This window comes from Corythoichthys intestinalis, chromosome 5 (genome assembly GCF_030265065.1).
Source record: "Corythoichthys intestinalis isolate RoL2023-P3 chromosome 5, ASM3026506v1, whole genome shotgun sequence".
Taxonomy (NCBI): Eukaryota; Metazoa; Chordata; class Actinopteri; order Syngnathiformes; family Syngnathidae; genus Corythoichthys; species Corythoichthys intestinalis.
In genome coordinates, this window is record NC_080399.1 from 25,179,344 (window position 1) to 25,195,707 (window position 16,364).

General features: G+C 41.1%; 1 protein-coding gene across 2 annotated transcripts in view; it reads right to left on the reverse strand.

Annotated features, from left to right (window-relative positions):
- Window positions 1–2,512, reverse strand: part of ptprq (protein tyrosine phosphatase receptor type Q) — an 86,689-nt gene extending 84,177 nt beyond the window's left edge. The window contains exons 1-2 of one of the 2 annotated variants that reach the window (XM_057836673.1): window positions 2,226–2,512; window positions 1,030–1,141 (exon numbers count right to left, since the gene is read on the reverse strand). In XM_057836673.1, coding sequence (XP_057692656.1) covers window positions 1,030–1,141; window positions 2,226–2,285 — 172 coding nt within the window. In that variant the 5' untranslated portion in view covers window positions 2,286–2,512. The remainder of the gene's footprint in view (window positions 1–1,029; window positions 1,142–2,225) is intronic. The other variant, XM_057836674.1, reaches the window with a different exon arrangement.
- Window positions 2,513–16,364: the final 13,852 nt, after the last annotated feature.

Here is a 16,364-nt window from a genome sequence, read left to right on the forward strand (position 1 = left end):
TTACCCCACTGTTATTCTGAAGGGTTCGGTGAATCCACATGTGAAACTTGTGTGATTCGGTACCTTCGGCAAGGTTAAGAACCACTGTTCTATGATTGTCTATCTAAGCTGTCAACAAATGGCAGTTTTGGATTTATTTGTGTTGCCTTATTCACATCTTAATCGTTAGTCCGCAGACCAAACCTTCTTCCTGTTTATATTTTTGTGAGTCATACTTAGATAATAACATAACCACGAGAATTTTGGTCACTTTATGCTGAAAAGAAAACACCTTTTTTCTCTTACGTATTCAATAAATTTCTTTATTTTATTAGTGAAAAGTAACCCTTGAAAATTCAAAGGATAGCATTATGAGCAGTACTCCAGTGAGCAAGCAGCGTGGGCCTGTGTTTGTGTTTCTGTTGATCTGAGGCTTCATATAAAAGTGATATTTAAGAAGCTTCTCAGTGCTGAGCCATTCATCCTGTAGTTCAGTGATTAAGTTACTAGAGAGCAATTAAACAGTCGTACTGACTAATGCTGACACAGTCAGTTCGCCAATGTGATAATGACGCTAAGAATAAGTGAAACACACGATGGGTAGCACTCCATGTCAAATAGTTCAATTTTTACAATGCCTTAAAGACGCCACGTGATTGAACAGGCTGGCGTGATCATAGAACGGCAAGCTTGCGTCTGATAGGTATATTGTAGTCATGTGATTATTGTTGCGACGTCTCATTGGTGAAGGTAGCTACTCTTGGCATCGCTGGATAAAAAAGAATAAATAAATCTAATATGTAGAATAAAGAGGAAAAATATAACAACTCCTGTGTATACCAAAGTAGCGGAGTAAGAGTAGTGTTTTTTTCTTCACAAATCTACTAAGTAAAAGTAAAATGAATGGCTTAGTAAAACTACTCTTACAAGTACATTTTTCTCAAAACGTACTTATAATGGGAAAACAATGACAGTTGTTTTTCTGTGTTAAAAATGGATGGATGGATGGATGGATGGAACTGATCCAAATCTAGCATTGGCATGTCTCACCACTCTCATTGGTGTGGATCATACGGCTGACTCCGGGGTTGATGTTGGTTGAAGATGCTGCAGAGACAGTCAGCGTGTGTTCTGTGGATGGACTTACGCTGTTCACGTCAGCCTGGGGGAAGACAAATCAACAACACACAACATACATCGGCTAAATGATCAGGGCCAAATTTAGCACAGAGAAATCTCATTATCATTCCACAGATGAATAAATTACCTTTTTGATGGTCTCAACATTGCAGAATGCATGTATAGAATGGTGAAAATGTATGTATTTTAAGAATCACAAACACCACCCCACAAAACTCATCCAATAACGCCTCTTTGAAAATAGAAAACGAGCCCCAATATTCAGTTTCTTCCATGACCATGAATTTAAAAAAAAACAAAAAAAAACGTATTAAATCATCATGTTAATACTTTGAGTGATGCACTAAAACAATTCTATTATTTTGCAGTTCAAACATGATCAGAATGGATTGGAAATAAACTTAACGGACATTAAAAGCAGACTTTAGCTTTCAGTTTGAGGGTATTTGCACATCTAAATCGATTGAGTGATGTCAGAATTACAGCAGTTTGTATTCATATGCCTTCCCAAGCAAGGAATCAAATTTTGACAATCATTTCAAAGATTCACCATTAAAAATGTGTTTGAGGTCTTTAATTTCAATTAATTAAAAAATCTAATGATTAATCATCTTTACTAAATCCGAAGGATTTGCGATGATGATTAGACTCATTGCTGCCAGAGAAAAATCTATTTTTTCCACAGAGTATCAAACATTGAATCTGATGATCCGTGGTGGGATATTTGTTTTTCATGTGGGAAAAGCAATATGTAATTTGTTTGAACATGAGAGCAGATGGAAGCAACAATAAAGCATAAAAGCCCGAAATAATAGGATGCGGCAGCAAAACGTGTAAGGAAAAACCAGGGCTTGTCAAGCAAAGTGAGCACTAAGATGAAAAAGCACTCCCATACAAGTGCAAACAAAGACAATAATTGATGTTGTTTGGAAAAAATACCCGAGCAAAGATGCAGACTAATTGATAGACCATGTGGACATGTGGCTCAGCTCTTATTGCCAACATAACATGCAGCGGCAAAGAGACAACAATGAAATTGGTTTAGATGCTCATGATAGTACTGTGAGACACATTGGGGAAACATTAGCATTGACAGTGGACCTTACCTGCGAGTGAACAAAATCCATGCAGAGTGTGAGGAACAAGATGCGATAAAATAAGGCCATCGTAGAAAGCTGAGTTACAAGTTTAGTTGAGTGACTTTAAGTGCTGAGGTGTTTCCAGATTCAGTGTAAGTAATCCATGGAATTAAAGATTTCTTGAAGCTGTTCCATGACATGACAGGACCTGGAAGAGTTAGTCATGGAGGAACTAACTAAATTTAAAGTATTCCAAAGTTTTGGTGTTACGGACAAAAAAGGACAAAAGCGAATGATTCCATTCTCTGCTTCAGCGAATAAAACATTCAGGCTGGAGCTCCTGAAACCAACTCAATTAGTCATGAAGTCTATTACTCAGATGCATGTGTGTGTGTGTGTGTGTGTGAGTGTGTGCGGTAGGGGTAGGATTACATTTTGGGGGTATGGGACACCTGGCAGCCGAAAGGAAAAAGAATGGGGTGTAGCATATTTGAAAGTGTCATATACAGTGGTACCTCTACTTATCAAATTAATTGGTTCTGGAAGTAGTTTTGTAAGCTGGAAATTCTGTAAGTAGAGACGCGTTTTACATGTAAATGCCCTAATCTGTTCCAGGCCCCCTTAAATTCAGACACAAATATTTTACAATGCATAAAAATGCATCAAAACATGCAACAAATACATGTTACAAATACATTATTGCACAATAACAATAAAATGTGAGCTGTGCATAATGTAAAAAAAAACAAAGAATAGAGTTATTACACTCATGTGAAGCTGTTGGAAGGCAAGGGGCGAATGAAGGCGATGCTGGGATACACACATACACATACAGTAGAGGTCCCTTTTAGCCAATTGGATGTCAGGAATGCTAGCCAATAGCCAATGGTAGAGCAGCTATAAGTATTTTACATTCAGTAAACTCTGGGAGCTGTGAGTACCAGCCATACTGTATTTTTGACCGTCGTGTCCTGATTTTTTTTTTTTTTTTTTTTTCGTAACAAGAGGCAATATTTTCCCGTTGAGGCCTTTTTTAACCTGAAAATTCTGTATGTAGAGTAGTGACGGGATCTGTCATTCACTTGAGGAAACGAATCCATCCCAGTTCGTTCAGTAAAAAGACTCGTTCAAACTGTTAGGGTCCGCGAACGCGGAAACAAGGTTGGACCTCACAACCGACAACAGACGACTGAAGGAAGCGTACAAGGGTTTATTAAATACAAAACAAAAAACACGCGATCGCGGAAAAAAGGGGAAATAACAAAACGGGTCCGTGACAGGAGGTCGACGGGGATCAGTATACAAACGCCAAGGTAAACCAAGGTGCTAGGCAGAGCCAATAAAACAACCAAAATACACTCACATACCTGCACAACGTAGAGGCATACAAAACTAAAGTCACAGGCGACCAAAACCCACGGAGGGGGCGATATTACCAAAATAGCAAGTTACTCGAAATGCAAGGAAGTCTAATGGCGACCAGCAAGAATAATATCTCGGCAGCCTTCTCAGAGATCACCAGGGCTTAAATGCCGTGTTGATGAGCCGGCATTGGATTCAGGTGAGACGTCGGACACGCCCACCACGACCAGGTCTGCAACAAAAATACAATCCAACCAGCAGCAGAATGTGACACAAACAAATCGTTCAAAGAATCGTTCGCCCCTTCATCCCCCTCCCCGCCCAAATGAATCGTTCGGTTAGTGAACGGGAAGTGATGTTGCCGAACGAATCACCAAAGACCGCTTCGCAGTATAACTGAACGGGAAGTGACATTTGAACTTGACTTGATTGCTCGGTCCCTCCCTCTCTTGCAAACAGGCTCCTCATTGACCGCTCGTCGTAGTTTCAGAAATGAGTGACAGACGATATCATTCTGCTTTCCCAGCCTCGTCTCCCTCACGCTGCTGCAAAAGCGAGGGAGAACTTCCGCGTCGTCTGTCGTATTTCTATGGGATCAAAGTCATGGCTCGTGCTTGCATTTCGATTTAGGACACTTTTAAACATTTTCCTTTTGTGGGGGGAGTGGGGGTTTGGAGTCGGGGGCGCATGGACTTTCTTTAGCATGATCTTGATCACATATACAATGCTGCTGCTACCAGCCAACGCGGCATGCTTGCTGTCACGAAAATAAAAAGAAATCGAAAGTTTAATTTCTAAATATGGAATGACCAACACATCATATTTACCTCACGCTCTGTTGTGTTTTGTTTTTATGCTCATCACTATTATTTATGGCAACTATTGTTAAAACAAAAGTGTAACTAGCTAGTTGTCAAATGTGTTGCTCTGAAATGAAAACAATACTACATTTTGATATTAGACAGTTTCATTTCAAATCACTGGTATTAATAAATAAAATAATCCGCTCAGCTCCCCTGTCGTCCCCTCATCTCAGATCGCCAAATGCTGACGAGAAATAATTGTTTGCTCTTTACGATGTCGCCTTTCTACTCTCATTAGTCTGTTAAGAAAACTGTAGACATTTTGCGACATCTCCCGTGTCCGCGTGCGTTGTTTTTGGGCGCTTGAGTAGCACATGGTGGACGGATGGACATAATTTGTCAAACCAACCAACACCCGACACGCTCTGACACGAAAAAAAATAATAAAACAGTCGGAAAAAATTGACATGTATATACAGTTTCATTGCAAATCAGTGTTATGGTGATCATACTAAATATTCTTTTTTTCTGTGCACATGAGGTAAATATCGCTGCCATGAAGTCTCCATTTCGTGACAGTTCTCTGCCCCTTCACTGCCGTCACGTGACCGCAGCTCACTTTTGCTTGCCTCGTAGCTACCCATGTTTTAAACCACTGTAAATTTGATAGTATGTCGTCTTAGGTAGTCCCGAGTCTGTTGAGAAAAGTAGTCACTAAACCATGCTCGCTAGATTTTTGTGGTGTTTTTGTCTGTTTGAGCAGCATTTGATAGGCTCCACATTAACAAATATGTGACAAAGTCATTTCCTTTCTTTTTTTGACTCGTTCACCGCATTACTGGAAAGTCAAGTTAGCAGCAAGCTAGGTCAGGAACCGGAGGACCAAGTCACTGAACGGGAAGTGACATAACTCAGTCTTGCCCCCCTGCCTGCACGCTGGCTGCTTATTGGCTACACGTGGAAGTGAGTGACAGACGCCCTGATTCTGTTTCCGCTCCCTCCCCTGCCCGCGATGAGGCTGGCGTATGATTGGTCGTGTGTGATGTCAGAAGAGGCTGCCGCTTGCTCAACGCCCTCCCACGCAGCTAACAAGCCCCAATTTCATAGAACGAATCAGTGCAGAAGATGATTAGTTCGGTCTCGTTCACCCAAACAATTCGTTCAAAGAGAACGAATCGTTCACGACCGATACAACACTAATGTAGAGACATTTGTAAGTAGAGGTGCCACTGTAATTCCGTGCTGTAATGTTACAGCATGTCTGACTAGCCTAGTGTAAATTGACTGATGAATTCTGTATAACATATTCAGATCCTGTTTAGCCATTTCTTCTTTTGACTTGATGGTGAGACTGGGTACACCCTAGTTGTCAGCCAATAACAAAAATCAAAACCACCCAATGTACTTGAATATATCCATCATCTGCCAGGTGTACTGTGATATTGTACTAGTTTGATTGCTGGTTGACTTGGTAATGACTCATACAGCTTGCAGCATCTTGTCATTGCACTGAGAAACCACATTCAGACACACTAACAACCCTCACATGAGTGGGCACTGAAGAGAAAGAAAGGGGAGACATTACTGTAGCTGTACATTTGAGAACTGAAGGTGCTTGACTGGGATGCCATGTCTTGTACATACCCGTGGTGACGGTTACCAAGGCAGAGGGCCCTGAAGTAGACCCTCTCACTCTGTGGGCGCTCATGTTGTAAGTGCAGCCCCCCGCTACTCCTGTAACCACGGCAACTCTATCCTCCATCGGTACGCTGCTGCCATCGATGGTGACGGAAGACTTGTACTCGGTGATTTCTGCGGAAGTCAAAATCACTGGAAGACATTTCCCAATTCACAGACATAGACGTAGAGCTAATATCAATCAAATGGAGGCCATAAAGGCCCAAAAAATTGCGAATTTGGGCAAATCCAAAGAAGCACATGACTTTTACTTAAAGTTTGCATAATGTTACAGTGGCTTACAAAAGAGAAATATACATTTCTGGAATGAAGAATCTCTCCCTCTTTGATTTTTTTTTTGATGAACACTTCGGCCAACTACAGTACACAGTATTAAATTATTATCATTATTGGTATTATTTGTATATGAAAAAAAAATGTGTGCATGTGGTTCGAATGCTTTCTCTGAACGATTTAAAACCCCTCTTGCTATGAATACTTATCATTTACTGTGACAAGAGGATCTTATGGCTCAAACAAATATCTCAGTGCGGGATCTTGTGTGTAAGGATAGAAAACAGAGAAACTGAGAAAAACACATGAGATGAAAATAAAACCTAAGGAACTCTGAGGGACAACATCTTGAAATACACTTGGTCATTCTTTCTGGCCTTTCTGGATCTGTAGATGATCATACATCTTTAAAGGCCTTGAAACTCAATCGCATATGTGCTGACAGACGTTGCTTAGTAACTAACAGGTGAGCCTAGAATGTGACGCAAATGTGCTGTTGTCTTTCCTCAATGCACACGTTTGCGCCATTTATGGGTCAGAAGAATGACATCAAGTGGTCCTTGATAGATGTCCCCCCTTCAATGTGATAAACACAGAGGTTGCCTCTTTTCCCCGACATCATCAATTCCAGCGGTACCTCAGGGACTAGAGATGAAACAATGCAGTGACAGCATCAACGCTCACTTGGAGTTTTAGCGTTTCCAATTGAACCAGAAAAAAGGAGCTAAATTTAGGTCTATAAAGGCACTGCTATCTTTTGGTCCATCCATTTTCTATTACGCTTCTTACAATCGAATTCACAGGTGAGGTGGACCCTATCTCAAATGAGTTTGGGTGATAAAGAAGGTCACCCATTGGAGTGGTCGCCATACATACATACAGTGGATATTAAACATCTTCACCAGGGGTGTCCAAACTTTTTGCAAAGGGGGCCAGATTTGGTGTGGTAAAAATGTGGGGGGCCGACCTTGGCTGACGTCCTTTATGTAGAACAATATATTTCATCAAATTTTAGCAAGCCATTCTGTGTGTCACATTTGCTCTATTTTTTTTTTTTAAGTTAATAATTTGAACAATCTCGCAACTAGCCTTTGTGGCATTGTCTTTCGACTCTAGGCCTCCTCCGAAATACTAATGCTGTAAAATTAAACTAGTTTCAGATTGCTTCAATTTCTCGCTACGTATCTTCCCTGTAATCTTGTCGTACATGTCAGTGTGTCTTGTTTGGTAATGTCGCCTTATATTGAACTCTTTAAAAACAGCGACTGTCTCTTTGCAAATGAGGCTGACACAGTTGTTGCGTATTTTAGTTAAAAAATAGTCCAATTTCCACCTATCCTTGAAGCGTCGGCCGTTGCAGTCAACTTTCTTTTTTTTTTTGTTGAGTGTCGCCATTTTAGAAAATTGGGAGTAAAGGGGTAATTTTGTTCAGAGTGCTGCTGCCTGTTTGTGGGTAAATGAGGAGCAGCATTTAGTGAGTAAGCTACTTCATATGCTGGTAGCAGTACTGCTGACCAATTTATTAAGTCTGTGTGCGGGCCAGACGTTTTTGATTTTATGACGGAGGCTGGGGGCCGGATTAAATTTGACCACGGGTCGCATTTGTTCCCCGGGCCGGACTTTGGACATGCCTGATCTACACAGTTAAAATGCCAGGTTTTAGTGATGATAAAAATAGGTTTAAATAGATCATTTGAAAACATTTTCCATCATAAATTGATCTATAAACTGTACAACAATGCAGAAGGGGAAGTAAACATAACAGAAATAAGGGGGCTGCAAAGGTGTTCTCACCATCTTGTGGTATTTGGGCCTGTTGTTTGGTGTTCCTTGCGCAGACTCCCCTCTACCTTTACTTTTACTTCGGTAACACTTCCCGTTTTGACTTGTGGCCTTAGTTAAACCTTGGCAGGCTGGGTGTGGTGTACCTGGGAGTGCACCTGCAGCTCGTCAGTAATCACCACTGCTTTTAAAAGGGATCCTCAATTTTTAAGACAAGTAATTCTTAAAAGATAAATGTTAGTATAAGTTATAATAATTTGATATTAAAACCGATCTTAATGTTTTTGTTTTAATAAAGTTTGTAAAAATATTTTAAGTGATAGGTTGCCATTCTTGTTACGTCGCAGTGCGTGACGTCACTGGTCCCGGTGCCGAAATTCCAGCATGTCACTCGTTAGCTTTCCCAACATGTCGTCAGTTCTACCCTTCCTATTTGAACCGGATCAAAAAGTGAAGAGCAGGACAGCACTGTCGGTCGTTCACAAGACGAGCTTCAGGGAAAAATGCGTGCAGCAAATACCTGATAAGACAAAAGTTGGGCAAAACTGGTGATGCGAGAGAGTGCTGTTGTGTTGGGAACTCCGGTTGGGAGCGAGAGTGTACACTGTCCGGTTTTATTAGCAGATATTCAAGGTAAGCATATTGCGTTTTCAAACTTATCACAATATAATTATGTAGATTGTTAGAATCCAGAGCTGTCGTGTGCTTTACATACAGTACAGGCCAAAGAGCACACCTTGTGTAATCCATTTCTAACGTATGGTAGCTAGGATACGTGTATAAAAGTACCAAAAAGGGGAGAAGCTTCCACTATGCACATTTATTCACAAAAAATAATATTTCCACCTTGACCACTCTTCACTCGGTAGCTCAGCAGTAAGCAAACACGCGTTCCCTGACGAACATTGTTGTGAGGTCCACGTCAGAGTCACTGTCGTCACTGTAGCGTGCCATAGTGCTTTAATTATTTAGTATGATTTGGGGAAAACTCCCACGAAGAATAGTCAACATAAAAGATAGCAATAGTAATCCAAATCCGCGTTTTTTACCCACTCGAAGATCCAGAAATTAGACCGATCCCATGGCAATGTCGCAGCCGTCGATTCCACAAAATAGACTGATCCGAAAAGCCGCTGTGGGACCGAAGAATCAAAAAAAAAAAAAAATGGACACATCCGAAACCAATATTGCAGACGTGGTGGGATCGTCGGATCCAGAAAATAGACGGATCCCTTACTTGACTGAGGATCCAGGAAAAATGTTCGGGCGCCAGTTTTAACGCGTAGTGGGTAGGATACGTGCATACAAGGACCAAAAAGGGGGAGAAGCTTCCACTTATGCACATTTATTCACTAAAAATAATAATTCCACCTTGACCACTCACTTCCCTCCCCTCGTTTCCATTTGACTGGAAATTGCATCCAAAAGCAGCACATCGTGGCATTTTACTTGGCGAGTTTAGGCAGCAATAAGCAATTGTTGAACACGCTACACATTTGGAAAGATACCAATTACGTCATCACTGCGAGCCCGCAAACCATGGCGCCAACTAACGGTCAAAATATGGACTAAATATAAAATATTGCCATTGATTTAACATTTTATGTGTTTCTAACAACATATTTTAGTACAAGAGAACAATTGTGGTTTATTAGAGCCTACATGTATTTAAGTTAGAGGATCACTTTAAGGAGCGGCCGGGGCAGCGAGCAGGTGCCAGATGATTTTGCCAGTCACCATTGCTGTTGGTTTTGACTCTCAATTTTGAACCTTTGACTAATTATATTTTTGCCGTCAGGACACCCACCCAGCTAAGCCTACTGCTTTGAAAAAGCCACCGCCAGCCATTGAAAACTTTGTCTTTGTTTAGTAAAAGTCACTTCACTGTCCATCTGCTTCCTGGTCGCACTTTGGTCTCCATTGGCTTTGCCTACCCTACCCTGACATGTTGGTGCCTTTGAACACCATTGTACTAAAAGATTTCCTTACTCAGATTATAACATTGAGAACGGTTGAGAATTACATCATACTTGAGGAAAAAAGCTTGCAATATGGCAAGTTTTCGACTCTGCTAATGCATGTCAACTGGATTTTAAGTTATCAGTTCAGTTACTATGAAGCTGCACATTTGAATGGGAATTCTGTTGTCCCCTAGTTGGACATAAAAATGTATTAGTAGTTATAATAAGTGTAGCATTTATAAGTCTATACAATGACTGATCCAAGATCCTACTGTGTAAATTAAGTATGCTTTATAATATAAAAGCTGTGGTGACAGGTAAGCGATATTAAATGGGAAAACATAAACAAGGCAAATTTCAGCACCTTTTTATTCCATCTTTAAGTTAAATTGTTATCAACATTTACGTTTTACCATTTTTTTCCCCAAAAGAGATTATTAATTAATGTGTATGTGCTATTCAAATTCATTTGACCATTAAAAAAAAATTATTTTTTTTTGATCATCGATCCTTGTCCTAGTTTCCCCCCCTCATTTTTATTCTTTTTAATTAGAATACAGTATTAACATTTGAATTTGAACATTTGAGTCCCTTCAAAGCACACACATCCCTGGCCTGGCCATGTCTTAAATATTGACTCATCAGAATCACCATGCACAGTGAAGAAGTCCTACCCTGGCAATGTCTTAGTCCAACCTTATTGTCACTACTTTCCTAAAATACTCCAACATGACTTTGAGACAGATGGAAAGAGGAACAGTGTTGTCTAGTAAAGGGCACGCAAACCACCTGTGTAATGTTGGAGATTACTGTAAATAACATTTTGTGACATTCTGTTTGATATGCCTTGAAATGCTTATGACACCAAAAAGCATGTTTATTTCATATTTCACGCTGTGATTTATGCTCCTGAATGAAATGGACCGCTTGGATGTGTGTGGAAGCGATCGTTTTATACACCAGTATTAAATTTTTGAATCTTGTGCCATGAAAATGAGTGACTTCTAGCTCAAGTCTCGGGTTTAGGACAAATGCGAATGTGACGTCACCCGGGCCAGCATCTCACAATGCAGCATTGCTTTATAGCATGCAGATGGACTGTGGATTCCGCTGATTTTGCGGGTTAATTCGTTTATTTTTCGCATCACGCCAGCCAAATGGCTGCAGGCTTTTGTAGCTGCACCAGGGAGAGGAGTGGGAGCCTTTTTGGGTTTCAGAAAGTTCCCGTTCACCCCGAGATCGGTCAAAACAAGTGTGCGACAACTGTGGGACCATGGGGCTTACGAGGAAGTGAGTAAACATTGTGTTTTGTATTATGGCAAATACTGGGAACATGGCACACGTTTTAATACGGAGGTGGCTTGCATTTTGTGGCTGACATGCTCCTTGTCCACCGAGAGTGCCACTTGGCTGACGACCAGCGGCTTGTCGCAATTCAGCGATTACAAAGCAAACCCTACAAACTGTCTTTAAATAAAGGAATATTTACTTACATTTGGTTATGGACGGACATGTAGAAAAGTTCTCTTCAGACATATCCTGCCTTGTTAGCTGCACACAAACACTGCACACCGCTCTCTCACCGTTTTCGCCATGTTTTTAAGCGTAATTTACGCCATATTCATGTTGACCATGTGGCAGCTACGCACTCCTCCGACATCCCCGGTTTGTCCGGCGGGTTTTGCCAGCTGCTTCCCCGGCAAACGAGCTCTCCTGTCCGCAGCAGTGGAACGACGAGCTGTAACTTGCTCGCCGCCGGGCGGGTTGCCGATCAGCAAAGACAATTGACAACCCCGCCGCCGTGTGACATGGGGTAGTTTTGTTTGATTTTTCGCTTCGAAAGGCAAGAATAAGACTTTGAAACATCACTCTGTCCGGGTTAGCAATTCGGCTAGCTGTCACGCCTCCTGGTTTGTTTACGCTCTCCAAAGCCGGGGCAGGGAAATGACAAAAGCCGGACTAACTCCGGTGGCATAAAATATCATTCGGGAAAGTGCAAGAAGTAGACAGTTTTGACCATTATGGAGTAATTTTGCCATGTCGTACTGAATAAATGCATTTTTAATATTTCATATTCCGTTTAGCACAAGACTGTTATTTGTCATGACCATACCATTTATTTGGCAACTGGGGGAAAATACTGAGATAAAAAGAATATCCTGTAAAAATATTAGAGTAGAGAGATTGAAAGAATGACATTTTGCAGCTCTTTTCGTCGCATTTTCCTCGTTCTGAATAATTCCCCCTCAATGGACTGAATTCTAAATAAGATGAAACCATGACCCTGCCGATGTCATCCCCCTGTTGGGGACGCTAGAGCACTATAATGACAGGCAAATGGCATAAATGGCAGATTAAAAGACTAATTTCTCGTTATCTGCGCTTTGCCAAATTGTTGTATATAGTCGAATCGTCACAAAATATGATTCTAATACAAATACAGTGGTACCTCTACATACGAAGTTAATCCGTTCCAGGAGCTTGTTTGTAAGTCGAAATGGTCGTATGTCGAGCAGGATTTTCCCATAGGAATACATTATAATTCCATTAATTCGTTCCACAGCCCAAAAACCTGCACTAAATCCTTAAAAAATACTGCTGGTACTATTACAAATGGCAATTACATATAGCAAAACAAATAAATAATAAATAAAAATCGGATTAATAATATAATAATAATAATAATTCCTGTAATAGTGTAACGAAACGGGTTCTAATAAGGCGGACGTTTTTTTCTGTACCTGAAGGCACCGCGGCGCTGACGTGACAAAGAGGGAGGGGAGCGGGTGAAAGTTTACTTTCGCTTTCAATGCTTTCTTGAGAACATCGTCAATTGCGGCAGACAGCAGGCGTTTTGTGTTGAATAAGTTGTGAAAGAAATGATGAAAACGTGGCGAAGCTGGCGATTTCTCTGGAGATGTTACCACAATAAGAATTGTCAGCTTAACTTATAAAGACTGGCGAACGATGGTCAGAGGAGGACCGTGGAGATGTATTGTTGAGCCATTTCACGGATGCCCACCCTACGCTCATATTTTTCTGTCATTTGCATCTTCGTTTAGAAGGTAAGCGTCAACTTTTTCCTTGTTTCACTACCTGTACCAACCTTTTCTGAAACCTGTGTTGATTTGTCACACAAGAAAATCCGCCGTGCATTCGTCTGCGGTGCTGCCGTTGTCGTATTTCGAGCATGTCGTCGGATGTAGAAACAAATGGCGAGTCAAATTTTACGTCGGATGTCGAAAAGTTCGTGTGTCGAAGCGATCGTATGTAGAGGTACCACTGTAATAATGCTATTTAAGATTTTTTTTTATCCTGTCATATGCACTTTAAGACTAGTGTGATAAGTGCTTAATAAATGTTGGGACATAACCTACTGATAGCTAACTATTGGCAGCTCATGCCATACAGATTGTTTGGTAATGGGAGAAGCTGCCACACTAAGGAGGGCAGCTTTGGCCCAGAAGGATGCAGACCACGTTTGCCAAAAGCTGGCTGCTGGAGGCCTTCTGACTGAGTTTACAATGAGAGAAGATTAGCTTTTTTCCCCCTTATCTCATCTACAGAGACATGACGGCTTGTTATTACTGTGGACAAAATTCAGTGACAAACTGGTGGGATTTAGTAAATTGTTTTGTTACTACTGTCACATCCTTATGCACAGGTGTGAAATTCAAGACACCAACATACACCTTTACTGTTCCTGCCTTGAATTACTTCACTTTCAAAATCAAATCCATCAGTGTAGTTAAAGATATGCTTAGAAGGAATTTTAGAAAAACGTACATCACAGCTTTCTGATAAAGGTGATAAGGCAAATAGTTTCGGGATTTTGACTTTGTGGTCTGGCCTGTCGCAACATATAATTTTCTCTCACAGGACGATGGACAAAACTCTACTCGGATGGCTCTAACCTTTCCAATGCAATGATGTCAACACAGGCAATCGATCAAACAGACTGTTTTGCCCCTCAGAGGAATTCCGCAGGACAGGATACTTCCTAACTACACACTTGTGTCACATCCCCTTATCATTCATCTGCCAGTCTCAATTTAAATATGTGATGTCTTAAAGGGCTAGATTGCCACTTGTGGCCCAAATTTGGACATATTACAGTGGGGAAAATAAGTATTTAGTCAACCACTAATTGTGCAAGTTCTCCCACTTCAAAATATTAGAGAGCCCTGTAATTGTTAACATGGTTAAACCTCAACCATGAAAGACAGAATCTGGGGCAAAAAAAAAAAAACAGAAAATCACATTGTTTGATTTTTAAATCATTTATTTGCAAATCATGATGGAAAATAAGTATTTGGTTAATACCAAAAGTTCATCTCAATACTTTGTTATGTACCCTTTGTTGGCAATCACAGAGGCCACACATTTTCTGTAACTCTTCACAAGCTTTTCACACACTGTTGCTGGTATTTTGGCCCATTCCTCCATGCAGATCTCCTCTAGAGCAGTGATGTTTTGGGGCTGTCGTTGGGCAACACGGACTTTCAACTCCCTCCGCAGATTTTCTATGGGGTTGAGACCGGGAGACTGGATAGGCCACTCCAGGACCTTGAAATGCTTCTTACGAAGCTACTCCTTTGTTGCCCTGGCTGTGTGTTTGGGATCATTGTCATGCTGAAAGACCCAGCCACGTCTCATATTCAATGCCCTTGCTGATGGAAGGTGATTTTCACTCAAAATCTCTCAATACATGGCCCCATTCATTCTTTCCTTTACACAGATCAGTCATCCTGGTCCCTTTGCAGAAAAACAGCCACAAAACATGATGTTTCCACCCCCATGCTTCACAGTGAGTATGGTGCAATTCAGTATTCTTTTCCCTCCAAACAAGAGAACCTGTTTTTCTACCAAAAAGTTCTATTTTGGTTTCATCTGACCATAACACATTCTCCCAGTCCTCTTCTGGATCATCCAAATGCTATCTAGCGAACCGCAGACGGGCCTGGACATGTACTTTCTTCAGCAGGGGGACCCGTCTGGCAGTGCAGGATTTGAGTCCCTAGCGGCGCATTGTGTTACTGATAGTAGCCTTTGTTACTGTGGTCCCAGCTCTTTATAGGTCATTCACTAGGTCCCCCCGTGTGGTTCTGGGATTTTTGCTCCCCGTTCTTGTTATCATTTTGATGCCACGGGGTGAGGAGGAAGTTGAAAGTCCGTATTGCTCAACAACAGCCCCAAAACATCACTGCTCTAGAAGAGATCTGCATGGAGGAATGGGCCAAAATACCAGCAACAGTGTGTGAAAAGCTTGTGAAGAGTTACAGAAAACGTTTGGCCTCCATTATTGCCCACAAAGGGTACATAACAAAGTATTGAGATGAACTTTTGGGATTGACCAAATACTTATTTTCCACCTATGATTTGCAAATAAATTCTTTAAAAATCAAACAATGTGATTTTCTGTTGTTTTTGTTTTTTTTCCCCCACATTCTGTCTGTCATGGTTGAGGTTTACCCATGTTGACAATTACAGGCCTAATATTTTCAAGTGGGAGAACTTGCACAATTAGTGGTTGACTAAATACTTATTTGCCCCAATGTATATCATAATGTAAAGCATTTAGATAAATTTTAGAAACCAACATGCAGTGGAGACTCTCCTTGAAGGTTAAATTTCAAATACGTTCCTTCAAACTAACAACTCTCCCAATGTCCTTTTTGGATACCAGTTTTGAGAAATCTCCCATCTAAAAGAGCACAAAAACTAAATAGGTGTTTTTTTTTTTGTTTGTTTTTGTGTATGGCGGCATGGAAAAGGTTCCACAATTACAACAACATGATAAGGTAAATTTGTAAAGAGTAAACAGCAAAAAACAGGAGAGCGTTTAGTGCATTAGTCATGATTACAGTAGTTAAGTGTGTGAAAAATACTTGCAGAATTGTTATGAAGACACCTGGGAAAGGTTCTAAATGTGGAAAGGGAAAGAATGTAACATTCTGGCTCTTCCACAATCCTTTAAGTGCTTTCGACATTCACGTTTGAGCTGGTTCAAGTGACCGAATGTCAATTGGAGCTACACTGGAGTGATCTGACGTCCCTCGGCCCAACGACTGATGGCCCGTCCTTTGAGACTTTCCTCCGCTATCAATGTGAGGTAGCAGGAGAGCGAAGTCCATGTCCTGAGAGATTCCGTTTAAAGAAACCTGTTAGGGTCCCTGTCTCCCTAGTGTCTAGAGGGGTAGCAGTTACAGGTTTGTCCCTGGGGAGCGTGTACTCCTTCATGCTTCAGGCATCTCACCCTGCAGGGGCTACTTTGGACTTTGGGACAG